The 13,077-nt window shown below is 38.1% G+C and overlaps 1 protein-coding gene across 1 annotated transcript in view; it reads right to left on the reverse strand.

Moving 5' to 3' along the window:
- Positions 1-13,077, reverse strand: part of COL28A1 (collagen type XXVIII alpha 1 chain) — a 135,129-nt gene that overhangs the window by 69,167 nt on the left and 52,885 nt on the right. Inside the window, 6 exon segments of the mRNA XM_014452430.2 lie at positions 1,801-1,872; positions 4,141-4,209; positions 4,950-5,021; positions 6,649-6,717; positions 7,736-7,804; positions 11,834-11,902. Of these exon segments, the coding sequence (XP_014307916.1) occupies positions 1,801-1,872; positions 4,141-4,209; positions 4,950-5,021; positions 6,649-6,717; positions 7,736-7,804; positions 11,834-11,902 (420 nt within the window).

A 13,077-nucleotide genomic window follows, 5' to 3' on the forward strand; every position in this document is an offset into this window, starting at 1 on the left:
AACTCATACAACTCAGCAGGAGGAAGACAACCCAATTTAAAAATGGTCAAAGCACCTGAATAACCATTTCTCCAAAAAGGACATACAGATGGCAAACAGACATATGAAAAAATGTTCAACATCACTAATCATCAGAGAGATACAAATTAAAACAACAATGAAGTGTCACCTCACACTTGTCAGAATGGCTACCATCAACAAATTAACAAATGACAAGTGCTGGTGAGGATGTGGAGGAAAGGGAACCCTAGTACACTGCTGGTGGGAATGCAGACTGGTGCAGCCACTATGGAAAATAGTGTAGAGGTTCCTCAAAAAATTAAAAATGGACCCAGTGACCCCACTTCTAGGAATATATACTAAAAAAATGGAAAAACCAATCAGAAAGAATATGCACACCCCTATGTTCATAGTAGCATTACTTACAATAGACAAGATCTGGAAACAGCCCAAGTCCCCATCAGTATATGAGTGGATAAAAAAGCTGTGATACATTTGCCCAATGGAACAATAGGCAGCTGTGAAAATGAAGGCTCTCTTACCCTTTGAGACAGCATGGATGGACCTGGACAATATTATACTAAGTGAAATAAGCCAGTCAGAGAAAGACAAAAATCACATGATCTCACTAATATGTGGATTCTAAGGAACAAAATAAATTGACAAACAAGAGAGGACACAGACATGGAAGCATAAAACCGACTGATGATCTCACAGGGAAGGCAGGAAGGAGGGCAGGAAGAGATTAACCAAAGAATTTATAAGCATATATGCATAGCTCATTGACACAGACAATAGACAGGTGAAGGCCTGTGTGGGGATGGGAAATGGGTGGAGTGTGGCAAAGGGAAGAATGTGGGAGCCATCTGTAATATTCTCAATAATAAAATTTTTTTAAAAAAGAATCACTGGTCTACGAGGGATGCTTTGTTTTGTACCTGCTCTCATCATGCGAGTACCATTTTTTTTAGTTGTTCTTTAATAGTCTGGTCCTTATCTCTTTTTACAATTAGCATCTTCCTAGAGGCCTGAACTCTTTTAGGTTTGTCATTTCTGTTTCCCAACACATCCAAATGATCTCAATATTCTCTCTTGCTAAGTCAGAACACATACCTAATTGCTTGCCTCACAATTTCCTTTACTTCTCCCTCAGCTTCCTGTCCTGGATAGTTTATCAGGAATAAGTCTCTCCTTATTTCACATTTCACAGTATTGATTTTGCTCTCTCTAAATAACTGCATTATTGAACTCTCACTATGTGCCAGGAACTGTGCTGAACATTTTATTAACGGTTTTAATCTTCCCAACAACCCTGTGAAATAGATGCTATTATTACTTTTTTTCTGTGGTTGAAACAATTGGCCCGGAAGGTTCTGGGGAGGGGCAGGATAAGAATCCCACTCTCCTGCCTTCTGTAGCCCCGCTCGTCATCCCCTCTGCACTGCCTCTCAGTCTAGGACCTTGTAAGTTGTTCAGCAAAGCAAGATGCCAGAAAATTGGTATCTCCTAACTTTATCACAACTTCTGAATATTTGATTGTTAGTAGAGAGGACTGCAGGTTCTCTCTTAGAAGCATAAATATTCCAATGAAGAGTACATATTTTATGCAATCCCTTTATTCCATTCTATTGCGGTCTGGAATAGTATATTTCCTAAAGCCTTTTTCATTTAGGAGTTTTTGGGTTGTATTTGTTGAGGAGGAAATTGGAAATCAAATTTGCAGTAGAAATCTAATATTCTATTAAAACCAGACACAATTACAAGCTCTCCAAAGCAAAAGTCAGAGTATAAAAACCTTACCTTTGGCCCTTCGGGTCCCGGAAAGCCCCTCTGTCCTTGATTTCCTTTGCTCCCTTTCTTTCCTTCATCACCCTGACAAAGTAATTAGAAGAATATAGTTGTATTAACAAACCCTCCTCAATCATATAGCAACCATATCAGGGCCACATTCTTTTTAAAAAATATATATTTTATTGATTTTTTTACAGAGAGGAAGGGAGAGGGATACAGAGTTAGAAACATCAATGAGAGAGAAACGTCGATCAGCTGCCTCCTGCACACCCCCTACTGGGGATGTACCTGCAACCAAGGTACATGCCCTTGACCGGAATCGAACCTGGGACCCTTCAGTCCCCAGGCTGATGGTCTATCCAGTGAGCCAAACCGGCCAGGGCCACACTCTTAACTAATGCCAATGTTAAAGTGATGTGCCCCAAGCCCAGCTCAGTCACACAGGTTTTGTTGATGTTCTTGAACGTATTGGATACTTCAGAATTGTTCAGTCTTCACCATTTATTCAATATGATTTAATAAAAAAAATCTAAGTTCAGTGTCCTTCTTTGGGGACCTTTGTTTGAATTCACAGTTCTTTTGCACCCTTGGCCTATTAACGGGTGGTTCTTCAGCTTCCATGCTATTTCAGCTTTAAAACATAAAATGAGATATTTTCCAAATTCAGCCCCATTTACTCCTCCATAGGGAGTATAGTTCTTTCTCTCAAAGGAGACTGATAATTCTTTTGGTAGAAAGATATGTGGGCATGAACCTGGAGCAGAGCTAGAAACTGGCTACTACTGTTCCCCAGCCTGGTTGCCCACTGTCGCTCCCCCAGAAGAACTGTTTCATCTTCATTCAGAAACCTCCCAGCATTTCTTCTCCTATAGCCTTCCATAAGCCACAGATCACCTCAACGCCACAAATCCAGTGGCCTCTCTTTCCAATGCACCTTCTCCTTGCTTGAGGGGTGGCATGTGCCACCCTTTGAAACCCTTTTTCCTTGGTTTCCCTAACATGGTAACTCTTCTGCTTATCTTTGTCCTGCTCTCAATATTCTTTCTCCAGCTACTGTACAGCATGAAATTCAAACCTCAGCTCTGTTTCTCACAGATATCATTCATTCTTACAGCTTCAGTTATTAATTCAAAGGTCTATGTTCCAAAAGTGCATTCTAGAATACATTAGTTCTCTTGAATGTTAGTAGGCAAGAATTTCTATAAGTATTTTTGAATGATGTTAATTAAAAAGATATTCTCTGTCCACATCTCCTTTCCCCTCTCCCCCAAAGATCTTATAATCTGGTAAGTCAATAAATAAAATTGTTTGAAATTCTACAAATATATTTAAATTTCAAATTCTCACATTTAAGGGTAAGGACTCAATTTTAGCCAGTATTTTTTCAAGACATAAACTTCTTAAGCAATCATTTACTATTTTAATACAATTATAAATAGAGTACTAATAAGTGTACAGATTTTACTTTTACAGTGGAGCCTTGACTTACGAGTGTCCTGACTAACGAGTTTTTCGAGAAATGAGCCGTCTCTCCGCCAATTTTTTGCTTTGAGTTGCGAGCTAAAATTCGGGTTACGAGCCAGCTTCAGATACCCCACCGCTAGTTAGCGCAGCGAACGTCACAGTGAACACCACATCAGCCCAGCATCACGTGTCTCACTCGTTCACTTTAATGATTTGACATACGAGTAATTTGAGTTACAAGCTCCGTCACGGAACGAATTAAACTCATAAGTCAAGACCCCACTGTACTTCCCTCATATTGAATTCTTCAAAAGCTTTATATGGGCATTGGTGACTCTACATAAAAACTGCAGGGACATCTGGCACCTTAGAGCTGTGGGTTATGCCACTAATGGTCCTACTGATGAATTTAGATATTCTTGTCATGACATATAAAGATGGCATTCACTAGCATTTCTACAATGTGTAAAATAAATTTATTCCATGTTGTGAAAGTAAAATTGCCACTTAATAAGGTGATATTTCTTATTACTGTGTGAAACTCCATAAATAAAGAAAATTTATGGGCTTTCAGGTCTCAAGGGTGTATCTCAAGCCTACTTTTCCCTTCCTATGTGTTTTTAAATTCAGTCTGGCTATTTATTAAGAAAAACCTGTGTTGAACTCTTTATATAAGCTGGGTCTTATAATAGATGTTAGGAAATAAAAATGAATAATACATACTTGCTTTCTTCCAGAGCTCACAGGCTAGTATCCATAACTTTAAGCCAGAAGTAAACACATTTGACAGAGCAAGAATAACACTCAGGTTTTTCCTAAGTTGGCTCCTTAGTGTCAGGACCAGAACACAGGCAGTCTGCTTCCCCGGCACTGTCAGTTCCATACCTTGGAGCCAGGTTGTCCTTTTCCAGGTGCTCCCTCTGGGCCTCTTGTTCCTGGAAGCCCCGCTTCTCCCTGGAGGAAATGATACTGATGTCTTAGCTGACCCTTTGTAGACAGTATATGTCAGCCCACCTTGTCTCTTCTCATGGCCAGTGGGTTCTCTGCTGAGACCCTCCAAAGCAGGCCCGACCTTAACTCTACTCTCAAAATTAATTTGGAAATTTACCAACTTGAATAAACTAATATCAAACTCTAGTTTAGCTCAGAGCAGTTGGAAATATCATGAAAAAGGCCAATTTATTCGCTAATTTCTTTTGCCTCATCATTCACATTTGGTGGTTTGTGTTTTTTTAAGAAAACAAGAAAGATCTTCAGCCTTCCCATCTGCTGTTTTTCACTACTTATATTGAAAAATGAGTATTTCACATGTCTACTCAAAGTGCTTTAGGAAATCTTTATAATGGCCTTACTTCCTGAATACATTTGCAGATGCTTCTTTTAGAGGGAAAAAAAAGGTATTTTTCTCTAAGTTTAAATGAAAGTGCTTTCTAGGAATCCCAGAAAGACTAGGTCATTGGAGAATGCCATGTCCAAAACACTGAGAGAAGGCAGAAGGTGTGAAACACTACTTTTCTTTTGGCTTCGTGCTCTCTTTCTCTCTGGAGTCAGTGAACAAGGAAATTTAGACTTGTGGCTTGTTGTTGTTTTTTAAGACTAAGTTTGTCCTGGATGGTTTAATTTGAGGTCCTGCAGGACCAAGGTATAGTGTGGTTCAGTAGTTTTTATCCCGGGGAATATGGAAACGTAGTTACCTTCTTCCCAGCAGCTCCATCTTCCCCTGGCACGCCTGGCAGTCCTGGGAGCCCTGTTGAGCCTGGCTCCCCCTGGTGGATAAGCAAAGATTTTATTTCCCAGGAGTTCATGTTTATCATGCACTCACATTTTGCAGTACCTGCAATTAGATATATCTTATAGTGTCTGAGAAAAGCCTCTAAGCTGAGATATCTAAATAGTAATTACTAATAATCAAACTATTTGACCTTGGGCAAATTACTTAACCTCTCTGGGTCTCAGTTTTGGATTATTTTGTTTGTTATTGGTTTAATTGACCCCCAAAAAGATACATTAAAGTCCTAACCCGTGATACTTGTGAATGTGACCTTTTTCAGAAATAGGGTCTTTCCAGATGTGATCAAGTTAAGATGAGGTCATTAGCGTGGGCCCTAATCCAGTATGACTGGTGTCCTTATAAAAAGAGGAAAACACCATGTGAAGATAAGACACATAGGGAGAATACCGTGTGACAACAGCGGCAAAGATTAGAGTGATGTAGCTACAAGCCAAAGGATGCCAAGGGTTGGCCACCACAAGCTAAGAAGAAGCAAAGAAGGATTCTTCCCTACAGGTTTTGGAGGAGAGATGGCCCTGCACACACTTTGATTTTTTTTCTAGTCCCCAGCACTATGGGACAATAAATCCTATTGTTTTAAGCCACACAGTTTGTGGTACTTTGTTACAGCAATCCTGAGAAACGAATATAAAAGTGACATGAAAAAATTGGGGACTTAACATCACTTCCAGCTCTAATGCTCAACAGTTCTACTTGCTTTCAAGTTAATTTATGATTAAGAATAAGTTTTTTAATATATTCAGAGAAAACACATGCCATTTCAAACAGTATAAAAGTGTCCTTACTACATTTATTACAAGCAAAATATATTAAAGATAATTGAGAGGCATTTCAACTAAACCAAACTAAAAAAGCTACTGAAAAAAAAGTACAGTGAAATTATTCTGATTGGGAATCCATGTATGTGGACAGCCAACTGTATGCATTCTTCTATATCATTTTATGTAAGGCACTTAAGTCTCCAAAAATTTGATGTCTATGGAGGTCTTGGAACCAATACCCCCACAGATACCAAGGGACAACTTGCTTTACGGGAAGTCAAAAGTTGTTGGAGGGAGTCCACACCTTTATATTTCACATTGTTCAAGGGTCACCTTAAATTCAAAAAACATGCAAGTTGAGATAAGAGTTACGTAAAAGCAAGGGAAACAAATAGCATGTTGACATATAAAATTACTGGGTAACAGAAGTGGGCTGAACATATGTTAGATTTAGGGAATGGATTGCTTAGGAAATCATAAAACAAAGGAAGGGAAGTAGCCTTTACTGAAATCCTAACTACTAGGTGCTTTGTTTTATAATATGGCAGGCAATAATGTTCTAAAGAATCACTCTGTGCCAAAATAGAGTCTGTGCTGCTAATAAATGAATAAGTAAATAAAACAAGCAGCAGTCATTACAATAAACCTATTTTGGTTTTTCTTTAACAATAAAAGTTATACTGAGCATCAGACCCTTTTCTGAATAAACACTCTACACTGGTAAAGAAAGGAACAGTTAGATGACACATGCATGATCTGTATTTCATTTGGATATAAATGAAACTTTACATAATATCACATAAATCATCTAAATGCTTCTGAGCAGCATGGTCAACTCACCTTTGGACCTTGTACTCCAATCCCCACTGGTCCTCTAGGGCCTGGAGGTCCTAGCAGGCCTATCTCTCCCTAATAAGGAAAGAATATTTGAAGAGTATTTGACTAAGGCAGCAAAATTAAAACAACATACTCCTTCTTTGGTCTCCTAAGAGTTGTCTTATATCAACAAAATAAGAGAACACTGAGCTTCATGTGCTCAATTCATATATATATTTACCCCACCACATTTGGACTGTGGAAAGATCTGGCTTAAAGTATAGGCTATGTAACATACTCAAAATTGATTGTAAGGACCCCCACCCCCCATAAAGAGTCCCTGGAAATGATAGTTATATTCTAGAACAACTAAAATTGACACATGAAAAGTCAAGATGACCGATGATCAAAAGCAGTATCATAACCAGAGAGAACAACCTGAGCTTCCGATGATGTGCCCCGAATCAGGCATCTCAAGGACAGTAACAGCAGTCTATTGAGCTGCTTCTCACATGGGCATCGCTAAGGAGTGGGCTTGAAGGCGAGACCTCTCAGAGAAGTATTTTATTTATTTAACAATGATTAATGATTTTTTGAAGCAACATTAAGGATAGCTAATTAGAAATAGGTGTCATACCTTTCCCCAAGGGATAAATAATAGTTCTAATTTAGGAGATAATTTGATTCCTTTTTATAGAAAATGTTTATTTGTTGGATCATTTCTGACTCCATATCTTTAACTAAATGTTTTAGCAGTTAGAACTACTGTGGAAGTGCTGGTGAGAATAAAAATGAGTCAGTCCAAAGAGGCATGTAACCACAGGTAGTTCCTACTGATATTACTGCTTGAGATGCTAGAATAGGGTCTCATAAGTAAAACTAACAAAGAAAACAATAAATGAAGATTGTTTAAATAAAGCTTCTAAGAGCATTAGGAATATATATTACATTTTCTACACCATTAGGATTATCAGTAAGATTTTACATTAAGTAGAGATCTCTGATTTTTAAGTGCATTTCATCTGCTGCCTTCAAAATACCTGCCCACTGCCCCAAAAACAGCCAGTATATTTATAGACATATGAAACTCCTTTCTCATTGAGAAAGTTACCTTGGAACCAGGTGAGCCCTGTCCTGGGGGTCCTTGAGGACCAGGGGGACCAATAGGGCCTTGGATTCCCTTTAAAACAAAAATAAAAAATTTAATAGTTTTAGTGAAATTAAGAAGAAATGTGGGTAAGAGTTTCCAATCCTCTAAAGTGAGTTTAGTTCATGTCCCATAATGAATTACTAATAGTCAATATTAGTTGAATGGGATAGCAGAGGCTGCTAGGTGAATCATGAAATGCATTCTCCCTTCTCCCATGGTAAGAGAAATTTCATCTGGCCCACATGGCTGCCTGGAATAAAGACCGTATTTCCCAGTCCCTGTGGCAGCCAGGTGTTGCCATGTGACTGGGTTCTGGCCAATGGAACGGGAATGGAAGGGATGTGTGTAATTTCCGGTCCATGCTAAAGGTAGAAGCATGCCTCCTCCTCCCCTACACCCGTTTTCCAGTGGATGAAGTGAAGACATGGTGTTTTTCCCATGGAGGAAGAAAGCGCACCCTCAGGATGGCAGGCGGACAATAATGAAGAAGCCTGAAGCCCTGATGAGCAGAGCCACCACGCCAGCTTGGAGTTCTAAAGAAGAGCAATAACTCTTCATCGTGTTAACCCATTTCACACCTCAGTCATATGCTAGCAAACCAGCTGTACCAATTGGTATATATCAAGATGTTAAAATGGAGGTTTGACCTAGGTTGTAAGAAGTGATAGGCAGCAGACACTAAACTGATACATGTTCAAACATCTGACTCTCACTCATGTTGTAGGTATAAAAGGGGGAAGGAGACAGCATTCCTTGGAGAAAGGAGTCATGAAATTTTTTCTTTGGAGAAGATGAGAAGGGTTTAAGTTGCTTTGTTCGGTACCCCATTCGAGAAAGGGGGTAACCACTTGAAGATCTTGATATTTTTTTAAACAAACAAAAAAAAGTGACTGAATTTTATTTTTTAAGAGCCCTCTTTTGATTGAATATATTGGTTAATAAAGTTCTATAAGTTACAATTCTATAATACATCATCTGTATATTCTATTATGTGTTCACCACCCAAAGTCAAGTCTCCTTACATCACCATTTATCCCCCCTTTACTCTCTTCTACCTTCCCCCTCCCCCTTTTTTCAGCCCTCCTTTCTCTCTGGTAATCACCATACTATTGTCTGTATCTATGAGTTTTGTTTTGTTTTGCTTAATCCCTTCACCTATTTTACTCACAAGGGCTAGCGTCTGACTCATGTCTAAGAAAGCTAAAGTGGACTGTGATAGTCCAGAAAGAGCTGGTGTGGGATCAGCCTGAGCATCAGGCCTTGTGCAAAGGCCATGTGAGTTTTTTCTGTGGACCAGAGTAGACCTGGAGCTGTTTTGAGTCCTGTCCAAAAGGGTCTGAAAGAGTAACGGAACTCCAACAGAAAGAGTCGATATAGAGTAAACCTCCAGAAAAGCAGAGGCTGATGGGAGAAATCGCTGGAGGAAGAGAGTCCTTTACCCATGTCCTAGGAGGAGCAAAAGCAGGGGCCAGTGCCGGATCCCCACAAGAAAGGGTGTCAAAATCAAAATCTGCCAAGACCAGAGGACCCAAAGCCATCTGACAATGGAGCAGCCAAGAAAGAATTTCTGTACTGAACCTCCCCTCCAGCCTTGACTCAGCTGGGAGGGAGGAGAAGCAGATACCTTCCCATGGACCACAGGGTCTCCATGCAGCTCAGACCAAATGAGGAAAAATTGAAAGGAGGATTTATACATCGACTATATAGTTTTTATTGTACAATTAAAACTGTGATTTGTAACTTAGAGCGACCCTAAAACTTTCTATTAACTTAAAAGTGATAAGAAAAGTCTATAGCCTGGTGATAATTTCTTTCTGTGCTCCAACAAAGAAAAATATTCCCCTAATGAAAAAAAGTTTAAAGGGATGATGAGAGAAAAAACTAAGATTTTGTTTTGCTTGCACCCCACAAACCATGACAGTGCATATAATGGTTACAGAAATATGATTATTTTATTGAAAATGTTATGCCCTTTCTCTAACTATATCATACAACTGCTTGCTCATTTTAAAAAGTACAATTAGTATTCCCTTTCTCTGGTTGATGAAGATGAAGCAGTCTAAACAATTTAAGAAAGCCAAGTTTTAAGATATTGAGCCTTTATAAGAAGGAATTCTTCTTAACTTTTTCAGTAGTCCACAAGTAGCATGCAATGAGACAAAGAACCAAAAAATTTCCAAGGGATGTGCCTATATGTGCATACACATGTATATATGGTTATTTAGATTCTACTCTGTTTTATAAAAATTTGATATTGTCAAGTCTGCAAATATTTAATGAAAATCTGCAGGCCACTTGAGGGATATTATATGCTAGTTGCTGGAAATGGAAACAGAAGTTCCCTCATAAACAGATGAATGGGACAATTCATTTCTAAAGGAAAAATAGAAAGATCTAATAATTACAGGAATTCAATGGCTAAACATGTTAAATTAAGGATAAGAAGAAAAATGAATAACGGCATGAATTAAGATTAAATTTAAGTAGAGTTTAGATCAAAGGAAACAAATTTGTTTCTTGCTCAGAGTAATTAACAAAGAGCACATTCTATTCCATCTCCTACCCAGTAGGGCTTAGCTCCATGTGGACCTTTCTACCTTAAAAATTGTTTTCTATTGGAAAAGAACAGAAGGGGATGAGAAAACCAAAGAGGTCGAGGAGGTCTGAGGGCTTTGTTAAGATAAAGGAAAACAACCTCCAGGAAGAACCAATATTAAAGGCAACAGGAAGCTGCAGGTGGGAGGTCCAGAACTTCCAGGCCATCTGGAAAGACTTGGCTTTCTTTGAACCTCATTTTTCAGCCTGATGGTGGTGACTCAGCACCAGGAGCACCACGAGACCCAGGATGTGGCAGCACTGTCCAGCCACTTCTGAGATTAGAAGGTAAACAAACTACAAAGCCTGAGAATGCCTGGTCACACAGTCAACCCCTATGCAGTCAAAATGTACAGCTCTTAAATATTTTCTAAGCATTTATTTATAGATTTATCTTGGCTTCTCTTGTATCTTAACCCTCCTAATGTACTACACTAGGACCTCTACCAAGGAAAAGGAAATGGAAAAAGGAGTAAGTCCAACTTTGCTGTTGCTTGGATTAGCAACAATAAACATATACTCAATAATTAGAAGACAGTCAGAAATAACTCAGAATTAATGTCAACAAGCTTTGGAATTATCTCATTTTTAAAATCCTTTTCTTCTCCCACTATCTTAGATAAAAGAAGCACTATTCATTCTCTAGGTAGTAGAATAATGCAAACCTTAACTCTAAATTTTAACCAAACTGATTTGCCATTTTTTAAGCAGAAGGGTGTTCAGCATAAATTTGGGTATATTGGTTACTTAATTCAATGAGATAATGTAGGTAAAAGCATATGGTCAGCAACAACTCTAGATAGAACTGTTATATTATCTTCATATTATTCAGATCTAACAAGATTATCCAGCTTTCCCAGTAGTTCTGGTCAGAAGGTTTTGGAAGCAATTTCAGTCATGAATGTAAAGACAAGCTAAGAGATCTTTTCTTTATTCTGACCAACAGGGGCCAAGTGTCATTTATAAACTCTGTTTGTGGCTTGTGTCTATTCAGGAATGGTGCCCCTTAAAGTCAAGTAGTTACCTCTGATTCTGGACCTTGATTTAAATTTAACATTTTTCAGATTGGTTCATGGCTAGGGGGTGGAAGTATTACATACTGGCATTAAGAGAGAGTGCGATTTAATCACTCACAAAGCTGCAAGGGGGTGGGGAATAGACACACAAAGCAACAGGTAAATAAACTATTGCTCCCAAGGGATACTAAAAATACAAACTATTATCCAAAAACTCCTATTAATTAGGTTTTAAGGTTAAAAGTTACAGCATCAAGAAATTCACTATTTTTTAAGTTTTGGAAGTTCTAATAAATAAGATCTCACAAACCATCTTATCCTTTCCTATATTCACTTTGGGTGTGAATTTCATTGCAATTTAACTATCAAGTACACTCATTGGTGTTTGCAGGACTGGCCTTCGATGAACTCCAGCATTGGGCCAGGAAAGGGCAAGAGCATTGATTACCTGTTCCCCTTGACTCCCAACTCCGGGAATGCCCATTGGTCCTTGGGGTCCCACAGGTCCCAAGTCCCCCTGTATAGAAAATAAATCAGAAATATAACAATAAAATGAAACTTAATTCTTTCATACTTTGCTAATCAGGAATTACGTTGGATTCAAATCTATTTTTATATCCTTAAAAAAGTTCAACATGGAAAGTTAGCAAACTCCTTTTAAACAGTTTAGTTCAAACTTGCCAAAATAGTTAATTATGATTTACTATTTAGTCTGAATTGGTGAGAATTTGCACCAGTTTATATTTATCAGTCATTTTTTCTCATAAAAATCAAAAGTTCCTGAATGGTTATTATAATGACACACTTTATGTTAGGCTCATAACAGAAATGTTTAAAAGTATAAAATCCATAGTCCAAGGAAAACAGGATTTGAGAAATAAATTGAAGCAAAATATTGTAAAATTCTCTAAATACCTTTTCCCTCCTAATCCTTTTAAAATGCATTTTGAAAATTAAGAAATTCTCTAAGTTAAACACAACAAAATTAAAGAACATTACCTCTCCCCTCCATGAAATAAATTTGGGAAACAAAATAAATGTTATCATTAAGAAGAATATCATTTATCTATCCTTTGTGTCTTTCAACAAATATTTTATGTGTGAAGGCATAATAAGGTCTCTTTCGTGACTAATGAATGCTGCTTGGTTAGTGTGAAAGCAGCCATAGATGACACATAAATGAACAGGTGTACCTGTGTTCTAATAATACTTTATTTACAAAAACAGGCAGCCAGCCCCACATTTATTTGGCCAATGCTGGGCTAAATAAATATATTTTTATGAACAAAAGTACATCATTAGATTATACTGTTTATACTATTACAAAGTCCGTTGAACCTGTCGCTAAAACATGCCCTGGGGTATGCTTCTCAGTGTTTCACTCTGTATAAATCCCAGTCTAAATAAGAATCAAGGAAGGAAAATGTAATGGAGTTCAGTTCTAATTCAGAACTGGATTATTCTGATTCATAACTTGATTGCCTGTCATGTGGCAGGCATTGCACTAAATGCTTTTCATTCTGTATCTCATTTAATCCTCACAACAACCCTCTGAAGGTAGACATCCCCATTTTCCTGATGAGGTTAAGTACACCCCATTCAGTCGCAAGATTCAAGTCTCCTCTCTCTGACTGCAAAACCCAACTCATAACCACTATTCTGCAAATATTCAGTATACCCAAAAGAGAGATC

This window comes from Myotis lucifugus, unplaced genomic scaffold (genome assembly GCF_000147115.1).
Source record: "Myotis lucifugus unplaced genomic scaffold, Myoluc2.0 scaffold_15, whole genome shotgun sequence".
In the NCBI taxonomy this organism is placed as follows: Eukaryota; Metazoa; Chordata; class Mammalia; order Chiroptera; family Vespertilionidae; genus Myotis; species Myotis lucifugus.